Source organism: Mizuhopecten yessoensis, unplaced genomic scaffold, assembly GCF_002113885.1.
Source record: "Mizuhopecten yessoensis strain PY_sf001 unplaced genomic scaffold, ASM211388v2 scaffold1713, whole genome shotgun sequence".
In the NCBI taxonomy this organism is placed as follows: domain Eukaryota; kingdom Metazoa; phylum Mollusca; class Bivalvia; order Pectinida; family Pectinidae; genus Mizuhopecten; species Mizuhopecten yessoensis.
This window is the reverse complement of record NW_018404184.1, coordinates 134796-156758: the sequence shown is the minus strand read 5'-3', so window position 1 is coordinate 156758 and position 21963 is coordinate 134796. Positions and strand designations below refer to the sequence as shown.

Here is a 21963-nt window from a genome sequence, read left to right as displayed (position 1 = left end):
CGCGTACTCCTACATTTAGATGAGTATGTGACTACCCTTACATTTAGATGAGTTGTGACCCCGCGTACTCCTACATTTAGATGAGTATGTGACCCCGTGCACTCCTGCATTTAGATGAGAATGTGACTAACCTTATATTTAGATAAGTATGTGACTACCTTTAGATTTAGATGAGTATGTGACTACCCTTACATTTAGATGAGTTGTGACCCCGTGCACACCTACACTTATATGAGTATGTGACTACCCTTACATTTAGATGAGTATGTGACCCTTGCACTCCTACATTTAGATGAGTATGTGACTACCCTTACATTTAGATGAGTATGTGACTACCCTTACATTTAGATGAGTATGTGACTACCCTTACATTTAGATGAGTTGTGACCCCGTGTACTCCTACATTTAGATGAGTATGTGACAACTCTTATATTTATACGTAAGTTTGTCGTCACCCATATTGACATGAAATTGTTTCATCTTTTTCAGTCTAGGGTAGTTCATCAACAACAGGGCGAGAGAAATTTCCATTCATTTTATCACGTAAGTAAATTTTTGCAGTCGTAGTCAAGTATAACCCTGACAGCTCACATCAGATAAAGTTAATACATGTGTATTCTACAAAAGTCTGTTCAGTAACATAATTATGTTCAGTCATTCAGTTAAATTACACTAAATTAATCAGGTTAAATTTAACTAGGTAAGGGAAATGTTTATATAATGAGACTTTCCTGAGATCAGGTGGAATTGGATTATTTAGTCGGAGAATGTGTGGGGAAAATTCTTTTAAACAGAAAAAGCAATTTTCTGTGACAGTGAAAGTTGTTTTAAACAGAAAAAGTAATTTTCTGTGTCAGTGAAATCCTGTTGGATACTACAGATAGTGTTAATAGAGTTAACTACTGAGGAAGGTCAGGTTTAACTGTGAAATGTGACAATGTTTTGTTCTTGTCCTTAGTTACTATATGGTGCTAAGGATGAAAAGCTAGCGGAACTGAAGTTAACACGAGACCCCATGAAGTATCATTACGTCAGACAAGGTGGTGACCCAAAGGTATTGTATAAAGTCGTCACTTTGAAATGTGGACAGAAAGTTTTGATATGTTTAATGTTTAGAAATACATATATTCATATATAAACTAGAAATTGTTGGTTATACCATCATCTGATGGTGGGCTATTTAAATCACCCTTGGTCCGTTCTTCCGTTGTCCGACCTTAAACAATTCTTGATTCAATATTTCTCTTAAGTACCAGAGGGATCTTCACAAATTTTATATGTAGGTTCCCCTTGGTCTCTAACTGTGCAGGGCAACATTTGAGACTGATCGAATAAACAACATGGCCGACAGGTAGCCATCTTGGATTTTGACATTGAGGGTTTGTTATCGCTATTTCTCAGGAAGTAGTGGAGAGATCTTTCTCACATCTTGTATGTAGGTTCCCCTAGGTCCTTACTTGTGTATATAAACTTTTGAGACTGATCAGATAAACGAAATGGCAGGCAGGCAGACATCTTGCATTTTGACAGTGAAGGTTTGTTATGGCTATTACTCAGGAAATACTGGAGAGATCTTTCTTAATTTTAAGCTCACCTACCCGAAGGCGTCCGTCAACTTTTCCTAAAAATCACTAACGACTGAGCAGATTGAGCAGATTTTTAGGGGAAGGGGAACAAATTTTGTATAAATGGTGGGTCTGTGGGGCCCAATAGAGGAAATATAGCAAATTCTTTAAAATCCTTCTTCTTCTGTAGGAATGAAAGGATTTGTTCCATATTTGGTCTAAAGCATAAGCATATTTATCAAAATATTGTGTGTAAATTATATGTAGTAAAGGGTACAGTTTGTGTATAAACTTGTTTTTGTACATAAGTATAAAAACTCAATATATACAATTGCTGAGTATAAAGAGATGAATGCACATATGCTTCCAGGATGGCCTTGGGGTCTGCCCCACCCTTGGAGACTTAACCCCTGGGTCATAACTTTGAAACGGTTGAGATCCCCACCCCAAGACTATAAAAACAAATGCTGGACAAAAAGACACGAATGCAGTCATGATATTAGAATTGATCCTGGGGTCTGGCCACAACCTTAGGGATCTAGTTTTTGAGTCACAGCTTGGAAACAGTTGAGATCCCCACCCCATAACCATGTATTAAATTGCTGGGCATGAAAAATCTAAAACAGACTGTGAGACATACTACAAGAATTGGCATTGGGGTCTGGCATATTCCCTTGGATCTCGTTTTGAGAATGTTTTGCCATGATTGCTTAGATATCCAGGTGAGCAATTCTCTGGGCCTCTTGTTTTATGTAGGTTCCCCTTGGTATGAAGTTATGCATATTTTCTTATGAGACTGATCAAATAAACAAATCTTTGATTTTGGCAGTTAAGGTTTGTTAGTGCGACTTCCCAGGAAGTACCGGAGGATTCTTTCTCAAATTCTATATGCAGGTTCCCCACTATTCTTTATTGTTCATGTTTACGTTTGAAACTGATCAGTTAAACAAAATGGCCTACCGACAGCCATCTTCGATTTTTGACATTGAAGGTTTGTTAGTATTTTTTTTCAGGAATAACTGGAGGGATCTTAATCAAATTTGATATGTAGATTCCCCTTGATCCCTCACTGTGCATGTTATATTTTGAGACTACTCATAAAAACAAACATGGCTAAAGGAAGAACTAAACAGATCTTTCTCATATTGCAATGATCAATTCTAATTCTTTCACATTAAGTACTTTACTAGTAAATATGTGAAATGAAAAATTCACTTTGAAGGTTGGCTTTCATACACAGCAGTATTAAGTTTAGATCAAAAGTTTAACTGATCAGTTTCAAACGTAAATATGAAAAATAATAATTGAAATGTAATTAAAAAGTTGACATAAATTTATTTTTACAGTGTGCCACATTAAATGATCGTGAAGATTATCGTGCCGTCATGTCAGCCATGAAAACGATGGGATTTGCATACAGCCACGCAGAAGCCTTGTGGAGAGTTCTGTCTGCAATTCTACAGCTGGTAACAATAAAAAGTTACACAATTTGGGATCCCTGCATTAATGTCTTTAGCTAATCTGGCCAGAAGGGCCAGTTGAGCATATGCTGTGGCACGGTGTTCGTCGTTCGTTGTTTATTCATCTGTCATCCTTCAACTATTTCTTTTGAATTAATACAATATAGTCCTTATAATTAACGGCTCTGTGGATTTCAACAAATTTGCATTGATCCAAAGCAACCTTGGCCAAAGGGCTCTCAGTTTTGTATACACAGAAGGTATAGCCCCCTGGGCGAGGCCAAATAGGCAAAAAGAGGGAAATCGTCAAAAATACTCTCTTCTTTACCAATGGAAGAATTTTTAAACCAAATGTTGTCTGGGGCATCTTTGGGCAAAAGGGATTCCATTTTGTATAAATGAGGGTGTGGCAGACTGACAGGCTTGGCTCATTTGTCTTTTTATCCTCCAATAGACCGGAGGGATTTTTATCAAATTTTGTTCTAGATCATCTATTATGAGGTTGAGGCATTGATAAAGAATGTAAGCTGCAGAATTTGCAGAACCATTCGTATTCTAAGGGCCTAAAGGGATTATTTTAGATTCAATTTGGTGTGGAACATTTATGTCATGCCGTGCAACATTCATAGAGTTCATTACATGTCAATTTCAAAGGTCTTGTATTGTAATGTTTGGATAATGTATATGTAACACTAACTTCACTGAAGGCCGTATTTCGTATAATTACTTATATTGTTCATTAACAACAAAATGATTATCAAAATAGCAATTCAATTTAGCAACCTACGTCAACTTGTTAAGATACATGCATATGTATTTCTGTTGCTATTTATTAACTTAAAATATATCATAAAGAGTCAAGTATGCTATTCTTCAACGGCTTGTATTTTGTTTGTCTCTTAGCTTTTAAGTCTAATATTTGAAAAGTAGCCATCATGCTCTATATCTTTATAGTAGTGACATATTGCCAGAAATCAGTGGAAACCTGTCTTTGATTTACCTGTTTCACATAGTTTTCCTGGATCAGACAAGTTCATGTTTTGTCTGAAATGAAGTTGTCATAATACAAATACTACGGTTTTCTAAATTATTTTATTAATTGTCACAATTTTCAAAGTAATATATTGACATATTGTCTGTATTTCAGGGAAATGTGGAATATGGAATGAGTGAAGACCATGATGTGGCTTTTGTCGAAGACAAGAAGTTGCTAGGCAACATAGCGGCCATGTTGTCAGTGACCCCAATTGACCTTGAAAAATCCCTGTGTTACCGTGTGATTGCTGCAGGAGGACAAGTGGTGGAGAAGGGGCTCAGTACGTCTGAAGCTTTGTATGCGAGGGATGCCTTTAGCAAGGTAAATTTAATTATTAGCCCACCTGGTCCGAAGGAAAACTTTAAATGACTTCTTAATAACCAAAATGACCAGGGTGATCATATTTGACCAGTCACATTCTGGAATAAAGGGCTACCAAGTTTGTTCAAATGAATGATCTTCACCCATTTTTATCTCACCTGGTCCAAAGGACCATGGTGAGCTTATGCCATACCGCAGCGTCCGTCGTCTGTCCGTCCATCAACTTTTCCTTTAAAATGCTACTAGTCATGAACGACTGAGCAGATTTTGACCAAATTTCGTCAGAAGCATCCTTGGGGGAAGGGGAACAAATTTTGTATAAATGGTGGGTCTGGCCCCCTAGGAGCCTGAGGGGCGGGGCCCAATAGGGGAAACATAGCAAATTATTCTTTAAAATCCTTCTTCTTCTGTAGGAATGAAAGGATTTGGTCCATATTTATATTTGATGTGGAGCATCCTTGGGTAAAGGGGAACCAATTTTGTATAAACAGTGGGCCTGGCCCCCCTGGGGGCTGAGGGGCGGGGCCCAATAGGGGAAATATAGCAAATTCTTTAAAATCCTTCTCCTTCTGTAGGAATGACAGGATTCTGTCCATATTTGGTCTGAAGCATCCTTAGGTAAAGGGGAACCAATTTGTATAAACTGTGGGTCTGGCCCCCCAGGGGCCTGAGAGGCGGGGCCAAATAGGGGAAACATAGCAGATTATTCTTTAAAATCCTTCTTCTGTAGGAATCGGTCCATATTTGGTGTGGAGCATTCTTTGGTAAAGGGGAACCAATTTTGTATAAACAGTGGGCCTGGCCCCCCTGGGGGCTAAGGGGCGGGGCCCAATAGGGGAAATATAGCAAATTCTTTAAAATCCTTCTCCTTCTGTAGGAATGACAGAATTTTGTCCATATTTGGTCTGAAGCATCCTTAGGTAAAGGGGAACCAATTTGTATAAATCGTGGGTCTGGCCCCCCAGGGGGCCTGAGAGGCGGGGCCAAATAGGGGAAACATAGCAGATTATTCTTTAAAATCCTTCTTCTGTAGGAATCGGTCCATATTTGTTGTGGAGCATCCTTGGGTAAAGGGGAACCAATTTTGTATAAACAGTGGGCCTGGCCCCCCTTGGGGCTGAGGGGCGGGCCCCAATAGGGGAAATATAGGTAAAACCTTTATAATCCCACTTCTACCATTGCATTAAGGGATATTTTCCTAATTTAGTCTGGAACATCCTTAGGCAAAAGGGACTCAATTTCGTATTAACAGCGAGTGTGCCCCCCCCTGTGGGCAGAAGGGAGGGGCCCAATAGGGGAAACATAGCAAATTCTTCAAAATCCTTCTTCTTCTGTAGAAATGACAGGATTTTGTCCAAATTTCGTATGAAGCAGCCTTGGGTGAAGGGGAAACAATTTTGTATAAGCAGTGGGTGTGGTCTCCCAGGGGGCAGAAGGGCGGGGCTCAATTGGAGAAATAGAGGTAAAACCTTTAAAACCCTACTTCGACCATCAGGATTATGGGATTTTATCCTTATTTAGTCTGGAGCATCAATGGACCAAGGGGACTCAATTTTGTTTAATTGATGGGTGTGACCCCCCGCCCCTAGGTTGCATAGGGGTGGGGCTATGTTTGAAGTTTGTTCTCACTATATCTCAAGTACTGGATCACTGGTGATTAGAAAAGGAGTAAAATACTCAGAATTGAGCAAAATAAAATGTTTAGGGGTAAAATAAAACATCAAGGAGTAAAATAACCTGGAAAGGAGTAAAATTTTACCCCATACGTTTTATTTTACCTCTATCCGGGTTATTTTACCCCCTTGACAAGTTAAAGTACTCCTAGATTATTATTTTACCCCCCTGACGAGTTAAAGTACTCCTATTTAAGTTATTTTACCCCCCTGACGAGTTAAAGTACTCCTAGATTATTATTTTACCCCCCTGATAAGTTAAAGTACTCCTATCCGGTTTATTTTACCCCCCTAACGAATTAAAGTACTCCTAGATTATTATTTTACCCCCCTGACAAGTTAAAGTACTCCTATCCGGTTTATTTTACCCCCCTGACGAGTTATAGTACTCCCCGATTATTATTTTACCCGTAGACGTTTTATTTTACTCATTGGACTTTTAAAGTACTCGTGGCTTTTTATTTTACTCGTGGCTTTTTATTTTACCCCCTTTATTTACCTGTGCTCCACGGCAACAGGATCTGCGCTGGCGGTTAGCTAGGCCTTTGATCTAACCGGGTAGTAGCCTGTCGACCACTTCGAGCTGCCGCGGGCGGTGTCAAGCATCACCAGGTAGCTCTGTTCATGTGTGAACACTTGTCAGTCGACAGCTCGCCTCATAATTAACAACGTGTCTGTGCTTTGTTCACCTATGTTTATTTGGTGTAATCAGAATAAAACTATGGAACTGTGCCGTGTTTGTAATTTACTTCAACTTGAAACTGGTGTTTTGGAATACGTGTTTGATACATACTCGATTTATGTCAAATTAAACTTTGAAAATGTGCCGTGTTTGTTACATACTCGAACAGCGCCGTTGAAATACATGTTTAAAACTATGGAATTGAGCCGTGTTTGTAATTTACTTCGACCTGGTGTTTTGAAATACGTGTCTGTAACATAATCGAACTGTGCCGTTAAAATACATGTGTATACACTCCATTAATATGTCAAATAAAACTATGGAATTGTGCCGTGTTTGTAATATACTTCGGCCGTGTCTGTTGAAATATGTTTGCTTATTACTCGATTTGTAATAAAAATATATTTAAATACATTTATCGTGTTTGTACTTTATTCGGCCTGATGATCTAAAATACGTGTTTATTAAACACTCGATTAATATGTCAAATTAAAACTATAAAACTGTGCCGTGTTTGTAATTTACTTCGACCTGGTGTTTTGAGATACGTGTTTGTTACATACTCGAACTGTGCCGTTGAAATAATACACTCAACAAATATGTCAAATAAAACTATGGAATTGTGCCGTGTTTGTAATTGATATCGGCCTGGTGTTTTGAAATACATGTTTGATGTTTTATACACTTACTATGTCAAAATAAAACTATAGAAACTGACGTGTTTGTAATTTACTCCGGCCTGGTGTTTTGAAATACGTGTTTATAACACACTCGAACTGTGCCGTTGAAATAATACACTCCATTAATATGTTAAATTAAAACTATAAAACTGTGCCGTGTTTATAATTTATTTCGACCTGGTGTTTTGAGATACGTGTTTGTTACATACTCGAACTGTGCCGTGTTTGTAAATTACTTCGACCTTGTGTTTTAAAATTTACGTGTTTGTAACATACTCGAACTGTGCCGTGTTTGTAATTAACTCCGACCTGGTGTTTTGAAATACGTGTTTATAACACACTCGAAATGTGCCGTTGAAATAATACACTCAATTAATATGTCAAATAAAACAATGGAATTGTGCCGTGTTTGTAATTGATATCGGCCTGGTGTTTTGAAATACATGTTATATACATTCCCGATTAATATGTCAAATTAAACTATAGAAACTGCCGTGTTTGCAATTTACTCCGACTTGGTGTTTTGAAATTCGTGTTTTAAACACTTGATTAATGTGTCAAAATAATACTGTGCCGCGTTTGTAATTTACTTCGACCTGGTGTTTTGAAATACGTGTTTATAACACACTCGAACTGTGTCATTGAAATAATACACTCCATTAATATGTCAAATTAAAACTATAAAACTGTGCCGTGTTTGTTATTTTTATCGACCTGGTGTTTTGAAATACATGTTTGTTATGTGTAACCACTCTGACACGCCCCCTTTACATATTTATATATTATTTGCAAAACAGTGTAAGTTATGACAGCAACCAATATATGTTGTATGGGTTAAGTCATCAATAGACAAAAAAAGAAGACATCAATCCTTAGAAAGAGAAGTTATACCTCCAAGACTGAATAACGGATATCGTATTCCGTGCCTGCATTAACTACATTCAATGTACACTATAACTTTTAGCTAAGGTATAGTAATATACAGTTGACACACCTAAATATCTTACCTGTGAATTAAAAGGTATGTTAATTACCTGTAGTTCTTACCACTTTATATTATAGCCAAAGGGCATTTACGATACCTACCTGTGAGTTAACAGGTGAACTAATTACCTCGGAGGTGTTACCTGTGAATGTCGTGGCCAAAGGGCATTTATAACCGATCCTCCAAGTAACACAGGTAGTATGGTGTACCGTCGCGTTTCTTTTTATTTCCAGTTATGGAAGAAAACATGTTTTTGAAAGTATTAAAGTAAATCTAATAAGGTAAAAATGTATGTGTATCATCACAGATTTATATTCGATCTAAGTCCGTGGTATCATATAGTCCAGGGCTCGCGCTGGCGATCGACACTGGCGAAAGTAAAACGTGATTGGCGATTTGAAACTGCTCTTGGCGAAAATGTCGATGTGGGGCTTTTGTTTAAATTACTGTCGACAATAGAAAAAACCGTTGGCGATAACTGTTTCTAGAGCAACTGTTACAGGTAAATTTAGCCCCCGGACACCGCTTGTGTACTACGTTTACGATGTCACGGCTGAATGCATTTCCGATGCAAGGTCATGTATTTGAACTCACCTGAGTTTTCACAAGGTCACCTGGAAACACAATGACTCCCGTCTAATATCAAAATTGCCTATTATCCAATTATAGCGATATTGTCTTATTCCGAGGGTTGCTCTGTGGAGAACAATAAGGTAAGCTAGGGTCGGGAAAGGGTTGTTTTAATTGGATTTGATTTACTGCAGGAAATCGCGTGAAGTGATGCGAGGCAATAACGAGGCACGGTCATTTGTGTGTGCTTATATTGGGACGCAAGCGGGATATTTTTCATGACTTTCTTTTTAATTTTGTTTAGCAGCAACAGGTATATAATTGCCAGGGTACATACAATTTAGTTGATATTTTGGTGCGTGGTTCTATCACGGTTTCTAATCTAATTCCGAGGTTCTATAAATAAAACGCGAAATACCATCAGGGTAACGTAGGCCCTAAACCGGCGTGACTGTACCCTGAAAGGGACATTTCGGTATTTTGGCTAATATTTGGGGATAAACGATCAATATAAGCAGAAAAGAAGACATATTTCAAATACTATAGAGTCAAACAGGGCATTTACGATACCTACCTGTGAGTTAACAGGTGAACTAATTACCTCAGAGGTGTTACCTGTGAATGTCGTGGCCAAAGGGCATTTACAACCGATCCTCCAACTAACACAGGTAGTATGGTGTACCGGTGCGTTTCTTTTTGTTTCCAGTGTTGGAAGAAAACATTTACGAATTCAAAACGAATTAGAGTAGATCTAAGTCCGTGGTATAATATACGATATTAGTTTTTTTTTATAAAAAATCTGAATTCTACAGTAAAGTTATTTTTGTAGTAATGGTAGTGATGATATGACATTGCTTCATGGGTATTAAATATACATGTAAACATATAGGAGGAACAAATGCAATCGGAGACTTATATATTACATATGTACGTCTCTGATGCAATTTATCAGCAGATTTTAGAACACTACAGTACATTGCAAATATATGAATCTTTAAACTAGCGCTAACGTCATATTATTTTGTTTTAAATCACTCTATCAGAGACGTATATATTACAGAGATTGTAAAATATACGTCTCTGTAATATATACGTCTCTGATTCTGTGTAGCCAGAGAAGTATATACTATATGTCTCTAGTGTAACCGTTAAGCTAAATGCATATCTTATATAAACGTCGTACGTCCCTGCCATAATAGAACCGCCCTCCGATGTAATTTTTAACGTATATATCGATTCGGTCTTCGTCCTGTCTTCAACCTTATTATATATACATTTACAATTAACAAACACGGCACAGTTCGAGTATGTTACAAACACGTACATTTTAAAAAACCAGGTCGAAGTAATTAACAAACACGGCACAGTTCGAGTGTGTTTAAAAAACCCCAGATCGAAGTAAATTACAAACACGGCACAGTTTTATAGTTTTAATTTGACATATTAATCGAGTGTTTAATAAACACGTTTTACAGATCATCAGGCCGAATAAAGTACAAACACAACAAATTTATTTAAATATATTTTTTATTACAAATCGAGAAATAAGCAAACATATTCAACAGACACGGCCGAAGTAAACTACAAACACGGCACAATTCCATAGTTTTATTTGACATATTAATGAAGTGCATAAAACATGGATTTTAACGGCACAGTTTGACAATGTTACAAACACGTATTTCAAAACACCAGGTCGAAGTAATTTACAAACACGGCACAGTTCGAGTATGTAACAAACAAGTATCTCAAAACACCAGGTCGAAATAAATTATAAACACGGCACAGTTTTATAGTTTTAATTTGACATATTACACAAGTGTTTAATAAACATGTATTTCAGATCATCAGGCCGAATATAGTACAAACACGACAAATTTATATATAAATATATTTATTACAAATCGAGTTATAAGCAAACATATTTCAACAGACACGGCCGAAGTAAATTACAAACACGGCACAGTTCGAGTATGTTATAAACACGTACATTTTAAAAACCGCCAGGTCGAAGTAAATTACAAACACGGCACAGTTCGAGAATGCAACAAACACGTATCTCAAAACACCAAGTCGAAGTAGATTACAAACACGGCACAGTTTTATAGTTTATATTTGACATATTAATCGAGTGTTTAATATACACGTATTTCAGATCATCAGGCCGAACAAAGTACAAACACGATACATATATTTAAATATATTTTTATTATAAATCGATTAATAAGCAAACATATTTCAACAGACACGGCCGAAGTAAATTACAAACACAGCACAGTTCCATAGTTTTATTTGACATGTTAATGGAGTGTATAAAACATGTATTTTAACGTCACAGTTCGATTATGTTACAAAAACGTATTTCAAAACACCAGGTCGAAGTAATTAACAAACACGGCACAGTTCGAGAATGTTTAAAAAACCCAGATGGAAGCTAATTACAAACACGGCACAGTTCGAGTATGTAACAAACACGTATCTTAAAACACCAGGTCGAAGTAATTTACAAACACGGCACAGTTCGAGTATGTAACAAACACGTATCTCAAAACACCAGGTCGAAGTAAATTATAAACACGGCACAGTTTTATAGTTTTAATTTGACATATTAATGGAGTGTATTATTTCAACGGCACAGTTCGAGTGTGTTATAAACACGTATTTCAAAACACCAGGTCGAAGTAAATTACAAACGCGGCACAGTATTATTTTGACACATTAATCAAGTGTTTAAAACACGAATTTCAAAACACCAAGTCGGAGTAAATTACAAACACCGCAGTTTCTATAGTTTAATTTGACATATTAATCGAGAATGTATATAACATTTATTTCAAAACACCAGGTCGATATAAATAACAAACACGGCACAAATCCATAGTTCTATTTTGACATAGTAAGTGTATAAAACATCAAACATGTATTTCAAAACACCAGGCCGATATCAATTACAAACACGGCACAATTCCATAGTTTTATTTGACATATTTGTTGAGTGTATTATTTCAACGGCACAGTTCGAGTATGTAACAAACACGTATCTCAAAACACCAGGTCGAAGTAAATTACAAACACGGCACAGTTTTATAGTTTTAATTTGACATATTAATCGAGTGTTTAATAAACACGTATTTTAGATCATCAGGCCGAATAAAGTACAAACACGATAAATGTATTTAAATATATTTTTATTACAAATCGAGTAATAAGCAAACATATTTCAACAGACACGGCCGAAGTATATTACAAACACGGCACAATTCCATAGTTTTATTTGACATATTAATGGAGTGTATACACATGTATTTTAACGGCACAGTTCGATTATGTTACAGACACGTATTTCAAAACACCAGGTCGAAGTAAATTACAAACACGGCTCAATTCCATAGTTTTAAACATGTATTTCAACGGCGCTGTTCGAGTATGTAACAAACACGGCACATTTTCAAAGTTTAATTTGACATAAATCGAGTATGTATCAAACACGTATTCCAAAACACCAGTTTCAAGTTGAAGTAAATTACAAACACGGCACAGTTCCATAGTTTTATTCTGATTACACCAAATAAACATAGGTGAACAAAGCACAGACACGTTGTTAATTATGAGGCGAGCTGTCGACTGACAAGTGTTCACACATGAACAGAGCTACCTGGTGATGCTTGACACCGCCCGCGGCAGCTCGAAGTGGTCGACAGGCTACTACCCGGTTAGATCAAAGGCCTAGCTAACCGCCAGCGCAGATCCTGTTGCCGTGGAGCACAGGTAAATAAAGGGGGTAAAATAAAAAGCCACGAGTAAAATAAAAAGCCACGAGTACTTTAAAAGTCCAATGAGTAAAATAAAACGTCTACGGGTAAAATAATAATCGGGGAGTACTATAACTCGTCAGGGGGGTAAAATAAACCGGATAGGAGTACTTTAACTTGTCAGGGGGGTAAAATAATAATCTAGGAGTACTTTAATTCGTTAGGGGGGTAAAATAAACCGGATAGGAGTACTTTAACTTATCAGGGGGGTAAAATAATAATCTAGGAGTACTTTAACTCGTCAGAGGGGGAAAATAACTTAAATAGGAGTACTTTAACTCGTCATGGGGGTAAAATAATAATATAGGAGTACTTTAACTTGTCAAGGATAGAGGTAAAATAAAACGTATGTGGTAAAATTTTACTCCTTTCCAGGTTTTTTTACTCCTAGACGTTTTATTTTACCCCTAAACATTTTATTTTGCTCAATTCTGAGTATTTTACTCCTTTTCTAATCACCAGTGGATGGATCTTTCTGAAATTTCATATGTATTTACAGCACCTACTTCATACCAATTATTTTAAACATATTCAGGTGAGCGATACAGGCCCTCTGGGCCTCTTGTTAAGGTCACAGGGTTAAAATATATTGAAATGTATTGAAACTTCCTGCCAGGTGAGCTTATGCCGTGGCGCGGCGTCCGTCCGTCCGTCCGCCTACTTTCAAGGTCACAGGGGTCAAATGTGTCAAACACTTCAAACGACTTCATCTGAAGAATTAAAAGGTATAGAATCTTTATATTTGGCTGGTGGCTTCCTGAGATAGAGCCCAACAAAGTTTGTGAATGAAAATTACCTTGACCTTCATTCAAGGTCACAGGGGTCATATATGTCAAAAGCTTCAAATGACTTCTTTTGAAGAACTGAAAGGAATAGAATCTTTATATTTGGCTGGTGGCTTCCTGGGATAGAGACCAACAAAGTTTGAGAATGGAAATGACATTGAATTTCTTTTTAGGTCACATGAGGCAGATATGTCAACCACTTTAAATGACTTCTTCTAAACAACTGGTAGTTATAGAACCTTAATATTCGGCTGGAGGCTTCCTGGGAAATAACCCAACAAAGTTTGCGAATGAAAGGGACCTTGACCTACTTTCAAGGTCACAGGGGTCATATATGTCAAAAGCTTCAAATGACTTCTTTTGAAGAACTGAAAGGAATAGAATCTTTATATTTGGCTGGTGGCTTCCTGAGATAGAGCCCAACAAAGTTTGAGAATGAAAATTACATTGAATTTCTTTTTAGGTCACATGAGGCAGATATGTCAAACACTTTAAATGACTTCTTCTAAAGAACTGGTAGTTATAGAACCTTAATATTCGGCTGGTGGCTTCCTGGGAAATAGCCCAACAAAGTTTGCGAATGAAAGTGACCTTGACCTACTTTGAAGGTCACAGAGGTCAACAACATTTTAATGGATTTGTTCTTAAGAACTAAAAGGAATGGATTCATAAGATTTGGCTGGTAGCTTTTGGAATAGATCTTACCAATTTGAGAAGGAAAATGACATTGACCTACTTACAAGGTCACAGGGAAAAATATGTCAAGCAACTTTTGAAGAATCAAAAAGCGTAGATTCTTGTAATAATATTTTGCTGGTAGTTTGAACAGATTTAGCCAACAAAGTTTGCGAGGGAAATATTTTTAGTGCAATATAATATTTAATGAGAATATTTTGCTATGACATCTGAAATATTCAGGGGAGCGATACAGGCCGTGGGGCCTTGGGCCTCTTGTTTTTAATATATTCTTTTGAATCGAACACTGATATTTTGTCTGCAGCTGTATTTTAGTCCACTTTTAAGGTTACAAGTTGCAAAGTGTGAGGTTAATACCAGTTGAGCGATTCAGGCCCATTGGGCCTCTTGTTTTTAGGTTTCAAGGTCAATGTTTTATAAGATATTACCAACTCTAACTAAATTTTTGGTTTGCCTTGTATTTCAAGAGTACAAACTCATTACACCAAAATTGACCCAAGAACCTGATCAATCGGGGGTTAATTTGCCAGACCATAATTAACTGGTGCAAAAACTCTTCAGGGTTTTTGACAACACAAGGATCAAGAATTTCTGGTTTTTGCCATCACTGGTTAAAACGTTGTTAAATTTCTTTTGTATTTTGCTCACTCCATTATTAGTTTATGCCATACTGTGGCGTCCGTCGTCCGTACGTCAACAATTTCTTCAACGACTTCTTCTTAACCACAGATTGGAATTTAACTAAATTTGACTGGAAGCATCCCTAGGTAGTTGGGATTCAAAATTGTACAAAAGGTGGGGCTGACCCCCCCAGGGGGCTGAGGGTCAGGGCCAAAAGGGGACAATTTGGCTATATTTCTTTAAACAACTTCTTCTCTGTAACTAAGAGATGGATATCAACCATATTTGACTGGCAGCATCCCTAGGTAGTGGGGATTTAAAACTGTACAAATGGTGGGGCTGACCCCCTGGGCTAAGGGGTGGGGCCAAAAATAGTTTATTACTTGGAAATGGTTCAGATCCGCACCCTACAACCATGTATGCAATTGCTGAGTATAAAGAGAAGAATGCACATTTGCTTCCAGGATGACATAGTCCCTGGGTCATAGCTTTGAAACAATTGAGATCCGCACCCGAAAACTACATATACAATTGTTGGGCACAAAGATACAATGCAGTCATGATATGAGTATTGACCCTGGGGTCTGCCCCACCCTTGTAGACTTAACCCCTAGGTGCTGGGCATAAAGAGATAATTTTAATTGCCTGAAGAGCTCCAAGATGGGTGAAAGCACTAGCCGATTATACTAGTCTTCATTTATATAAGGAGAATTGTAAATTTGTAACTTTTGATGTAATAAGCTTGTATACAAATATTCCACATAATTTGGGAATTGAGGCCATTAGCTATCGGTTGAATAATTGTCCCGGAAAAGTAGACTCTAGATTTGATAAACAATTTATTGTTGAAGCATTAAAAATTGTATTGGAAAACATTTTATTTTAATGGTAATTTTTACCAACAGTGTAAATGTACTGCAATGGGAACAAAGATGGCCCCTACCTATGCGATGCTTGTCCTTGGGTATTAAGAAGATAAACTTGATACAAATGGTAGAAATACATTAAGGTGGCTCCACACTTTCGCAATTAACCAGCAAAATTCGTTGAAACTTTCATATAATTGTTATGCAACTATGTCGAGTTGATTTTATGAAAATCTAAACATTCCGATAGTTTGGGGAATTTTTTGGAAAAAATACCAAAAAATTGAATTTTCGTCAATTCTAATATTTTCCGTTTTTTTTTGTGTGTGGCATTGTTCGGAACAATAACAACAATAATAAAATGAAAAGAAGCATTTCTAATTAACCCTACAAATATTTTATTTATCGCAAAATATGTAACACATGTTACACAAAGTGTTTTTTATTGAATTTGTACGGATAAAAGTGATTATCTACAAGCTAAAAGCACCCAGGACACAAAGTTCTATACATATAGAGTGGGAAATTGAACAAAATATACACAATGGCTTTATAATTAATTTATTTTACATTTTACAATCACTTTGATCCGGGTGAGAGTTATCTTCCTTGAAAAAAATCGGAACTTTTTGCAGAGGGGTGACATTTACACAATGACAGTTGTCTCTGTTTACATATAACAAAAATGATGGAAATAAATCAAAAATATGATATCAAAATTATCAATTTATTGTTCTTTAATGGAACCAAATTACCCTCAGTCATGTACACTTTGGACATCATTCCACAGTCCGCTAACTCACGGTATATTTATAATTACATGTCAGACCAGAGGCTATCGCATGGTATACCGTTCTCACGTGCACTCACACATGCATTTCATAGGTATCTTGATATTTTACAAAACATTATTTTCACAGAGTAAGCTAGTAGACTACATTTGTAAACACGATTTAATCGACAGAGCGAAACTCCCTCAACAGCGAAAATCGTAACGACCTCGAGCTTATGAACTCGTGTAAACACGCGATATGCACATGTGAGGTTGGTACGTCCGCATTCCATGTGTTTCCTATATGACCTTCTTGAGGTCGTCTGGTCTCATGTCACTGTCTTCCCGTGAGTCTGTTTATGTCTATGAATTGGAAAGCTTTATTCCTGAAGTACGTGTGAGTATACATTTCCCGGTAAAATCTTGATATCGGGTGTTGACATATCATCGGCACGCACGTGTACTATTGTTTACCATGGGCCTGTTCGTTTATGCGGAACAACCGGTTTGACCGTTTATAAATGTAACAATTTCGGGTGTAAATCCTGGCGGACCTGCAAATGTGTATGCAGGCCTTGCAAGGCTTTCTCAAGACTCGCCTGAAAGCAGCATCAGATTACTAGGTCCGACCTTATTTAATAAACGAACAACAGTGGTCCGATCGGTTTGACCGTTTAAACGAAAACGGCCCAGCAGGTGTTACTATAATTTGCACTACGATATTGAATGCCCGATACGCAATACGGAAATGACGACACGGTGTACATGCACATTTCGATTAAGATAATTGAGTCCTAGCTGTACTTTTTACGGAAGTATGTCACGAAAATGGACGCTGATGACGATGTGTCGAGCCACCTTAAGTGTTACTTTTGCAAATTTAAAGACAACTTTTTGAGATTTCTAGATGATTGCTTTATTATTTGGCCTCCAGGTGAGAATCTTCTGGAATTTTTCAATATGCTAAATGCCTTGCATCCCGGTTTGAATTACGCAATGAAGTAAAGTGAAAAAGGAATACCTATCTTGGATATTTTTGTAGAAATTAAAGGACAATATTGTCAGCGATATATTGTAAACCTACAGATTCTCACAATTATTTGGATTTCTTTTCAAATCATGCTAAACACACTATTAGTGTGTTTAGCATGGTTTGAAAAGAAATCCAAGCTTAAAACTTAACATTCCATATGGTTTAGCATCGAAATTAGTCACGGTTGTTAACGATATTTTTTTTTATTAGAAGATAGATTGGACGATTTGAAACTTTATCTTAAAAGTAAACGTTATCCTGCTGAAGTGGTACTAAACGCCATACAAAGAGCTAAAGAGAAGTGTTAATTTAGAAAGAGCTTACACCAAAGATGCTGATATCATACCATTTATTCCTGTCGTTAAACATTTTGTAAATTTTATGAAAAACACTGAGAACATAAAGTGTATTTTTGATAAGAAGAAGATTATAAACTGTGAAACGTTTACTATGTACATCCAAATTTGATATGAATACCACAAATGTTGTCACTGGTGTAAAAAAAATGTAAGAAACCAAGGTGTGGTACATGTAAGATTATCATTGAATGTAAAGACTGCATTTTTGAAAATGGTTCCAAAATAGAAGTTAGATCAGACATTAACTGTAATTCTAAGAATGTTATTTACTCTTTAATATGTAAACAATGTGGGGAATTTTATATCGGACAGACTGGATGTAAATTGAGAATACGAATGAATGTACATAGACAACAAATGAAGGACAATGAACTAGCAAACATATGCATCAATGTTCTAAAGATGATTTTTATGTGTTACCTATTTACAAACTGAATTGCGACGATTTAGTTACAAGTGAAATTAAAGAAAATATGTTTATAAAAGTCCTCAAACCCAGCTTGAATGCACAAGGATTTTTGCAATGTATTGTATGTAGATGTTCAGAGCTGCCAACTCTTACGATTTAGGCGTAATTATTACGATTTTGAGGTCTGACTTACGCTAGTACGATTTTCCAAGTAAAATTACGAATTTTTTTTTAAATCCGGAATTTTTCCGTTTTTTTGTTAGTTTCGCAGTAATCCGGTCCCGATGTCCGTTTTCAGTATTATAATCGCAAATCAGATACACACGTGTGTTTGCATCGATTCTCGAGATAGGCTGGAGTTAATTCAATGTGAAAAGGACGTTTGTAGATGAAGTAAAATGGCGGAAAAACGTGTCAAACTGGACGGGCAAGAAGACGTTTCTCTTAGGAAAAAAAGGAAATTATCCATTCAGACGTTTAAGAATTTTTGAAAAGGGCTAAAAGTGCGACTTCCAAGGCACTAGAAAAACAATAAAAGGTAATGAATACATGTTTGTAAAAAAGCGATCGCAGATTACTATTTTTTAATCTCTAAGGTTGGCAGCTCTGGATGTTTTCTCAGCTGTCTTGGTATTGTTTGTGACGTCACTATGCTTGTTTATTGATGACGTCACTAAAATTGTTGACTATACAAATATTGATGACGTCATGTAACCAACGGTGATAAATAAACATCAATCCGCCTGAAGAAGCCCTAGAAGGGAGAAAGGCCTAGCGGACGATCTGAAAAATTTATGTTTCTTTTCTATATTTTCCTTCGCAAGGACTTATTTATTTATTATCTACTATATATATATATATATGGATAAACATTAGCACTTAATTATTGTTGTTGATTTTATTTTTAAGGCAATTTACGACCGGATGTTTACATGGATTGTGGCACAGATTAATGAGGCGATTGACCCGAAGGTCAGTGGTATAGGGTACATTGGCAAGAACACAGTCATTGGCGTACTCGATATCTACGGATTTGAAATCTTTGACAACAACAGGTGAGTCCTCGTGGGGTTGGTATGTGTGTTGATCAGGGGTCAACTAGTCCTCGTGGGGTTGGTTTGTGTGTTAATCAGGGGTTAACCAGTCTTCGTGGGGTTGGTTTGTGTGTTAATCAGGGGTTAACCAGTCCTCGTGGGGTTTGTTTGTGTGTTAATCAGGGGTTAACCAGTCTTCGTGGGGTTGGTATGTGTGGTAATCAGGGGTTAACCAGTCTTCATGGGGTTGGTTTGTGTGTTAATCAGGGGTTAACCAGTCCTTGTTGGGTTTGTTTGTGTTAATCAGGGGTAAACCAGTCCTCGTGGGGTTGGTATGTGTGTTGATCAGGGGTCAACTAGTCCTCGTGGGGTTGGTTTGTGTGTTAATCAGGGGTTAACCAGTCTTCGTGGGGTTTGTTTGTGTGTTAATCAGGGGTTAACCAGTCTTCGTGGGGTTGGTATGTGTGGTAATCAGGGGTTAACCAGTCTTCATGGGGTTGGTTTGTGTGTTAATCAGGGGTTAACCAGTCCTCTTGGGGTTGGTATGTGTGTTGATCAGGGGTCAACTAGTCCTTGTGGGGTTGGTTTGTGTGTTTATCAGGGGTTAACCAGTCTTCGTGGGGTTGATTTGTGTGGTAATCAGGGGTTAACCAGTCTTCATGGGGTTGGTTTGTGTGTTAATCAGGGGTTAACCAGTCCTCGTGGGGTTGGTATGTGTGGTAATCAGGGGTTAACCAGTCTATGTGGGGTTGGTATGTGTGGTAATCGGGGGTAAACCAGTCTTCATGGGGTTGGTTTGTGTGTTAATCAGGGGTTAACCAGTCCTTGTTGGGTTTGTGTGTGTTAATCAGGGGTAAACCAGTCCTCGTGGGGTTGGTATGTGTGTTGATCAGGGGTCAACTAGTCCTCATGGGGTTGGTTTGTGTGTTAATCAGGGGTTAACCAGTCTTCGTGGGGTTGGTTTGTGTGTTAATCAGGGGTTAATCACTCCTCGTTGGGTTTGTATGTTTTTATCAGGGTTAACCAGTCCTCGTGGGGTTGTTATGTGTGTTGATCAGGGGTTAACCAGTCCTCGTGGGGTTGGTTTGTGTGTTAATCAGGGGTTAATCAGTCTTCATTGGGTTGGTTTGTGTGTTAATCAGGGGTTAACCAGTCTTCATGGTGTTGGTATGTGTGTTGATCAGGGGTTAACCAGTCCTCGTGGGGTTGGTTTGTGTGTTAATCAGGGGTTAATCAGTCTTCATTGGGTTGGTTTGTGTGTTAATCAGGGGTTAACCAGTCCTCGTGGGGTTGGTTTGTGTGTTAATCAGGGGGTAACCAGTCTTCGTGGGGTTGGTGTGTGTGTTTAAATGAAAATGGAAGCGTTAAGTATTCCATTCACAAATTTATGTCAAGGTACTTAGAAACCCTATCAAATTTCACAATTTCACCATTGTCACTAGACAGCCATCTTGAGTTTAGCAGTTCAATTTTATATATTCTTGGCCCCTTGTTATCTGTCTTCATCTGCATTGACATCATTTCTAATTTTGTAAAAAACACAAATATTTAGCATTTTGCAAATAATAATGGATTTCTTTGATAGTTTAAATGACAAGTATTATTATATGACTGGTGCTAATTCCCAGCCCTGATTGGAGAAGCGACGTCATGTGACGAGTCTGTAAATATGTTACAGACCTCGTTCTATGAATAGAAAAGTGTTACAGACCTCGACCTATAAATAGAAAAGTGTTAGACCGCTACTAAAAATAGGCCTAGATAAATTCCCAGCCAGTCTGTAATTCTGTTACCAATCACACTACTGAATACAACTAAAAATGAATAATCTGAAATTAAATTTTTATGCATGCTATTTTGTATTTGAAGTCCTTCCCTCTGTGATTCCAAAATGGTCCTTACCATCCATGTGTTTATGACATGAAAAATTATTAATCTCATTGTAAAATGTCATATAATAAAACAATTGTGGACTTCAGTCTTGGTCTATTCCTGATTTACGGACCAGGTCCTCACCTCACCTCACCTCATCTCACTTGAAGTCCATAATTGTATGACTCTGATGTCTTTTAACACACCTTATCATATCGCATATTCCATATCATCTATTCGTTATCTCTTTTATTATTTTATCCCCCTTTTTTATTTTTTATTATCTACACGTACAATGCGGATGCTTTTAAAATGAACCATTTTATCTGATTTTATCTTCGCTACTCACATGTTTGTTAAAAAAATAAAATAAATAAATAAATCACTATGGCCCTAAATGACCACAGCCGTCGATGGGCCGTTAAACATAAACAAACAAACAAACAAACCATAATTGTATAATGTATGTTTGAGTTCTATGTTTGAATGATTCACGTTTCAGCACAAAAAATACTATAACATCTCTTATTAAAGAGAATGAAAGTGCTTGACCGTTCCGAGTGTCCAGCAGGAAGATATGTTTCAATGTCCTATAAATTTATTAAAGCCTATACTCATATTCTTAAAGGGCTATTCCGAAAATAAAAGAATACATAATTGCATATATGGAGTAGTAATTGTTTATACTGGTAAGCTATTTTTACAGCTAAAAGTACCTTCATTTTAGGTAGG

General features: G+C 37.2%; 1 protein-coding gene across 3 annotated transcripts in view; it reads left to right on the top strand.

Annotated features, from left to right (window-relative positions):
- Nucleotides 1-21963, top strand: part of LOC110466938 (unconventional myosin-Id-like) — a 194660-nt gene that overhangs the window by 72727 nt on the left and 99970 nt on the right. For all 3 annotated transcript variants that reach the window (XM_021523762.1, XM_021523752.1, XM_021523771.1), the window contains 5 exons: nt 490-543; nt 959-1054; nt 2912-3031; nt 4173-4382; nt 19235-19380. In XM_021523762.1, coding sequence (XP_021379437.1) covers nt 490-543; nt 959-1054; nt 2912-3031; nt 4173-4382; nt 19235-19380 — 626 coding nt within the window. The remainder of the gene's footprint in view (nt 1-489; nt 544-958; nt 1055-2911; nt 3032-4172; nt 4383-19234; nt 19381-21963) is intronic.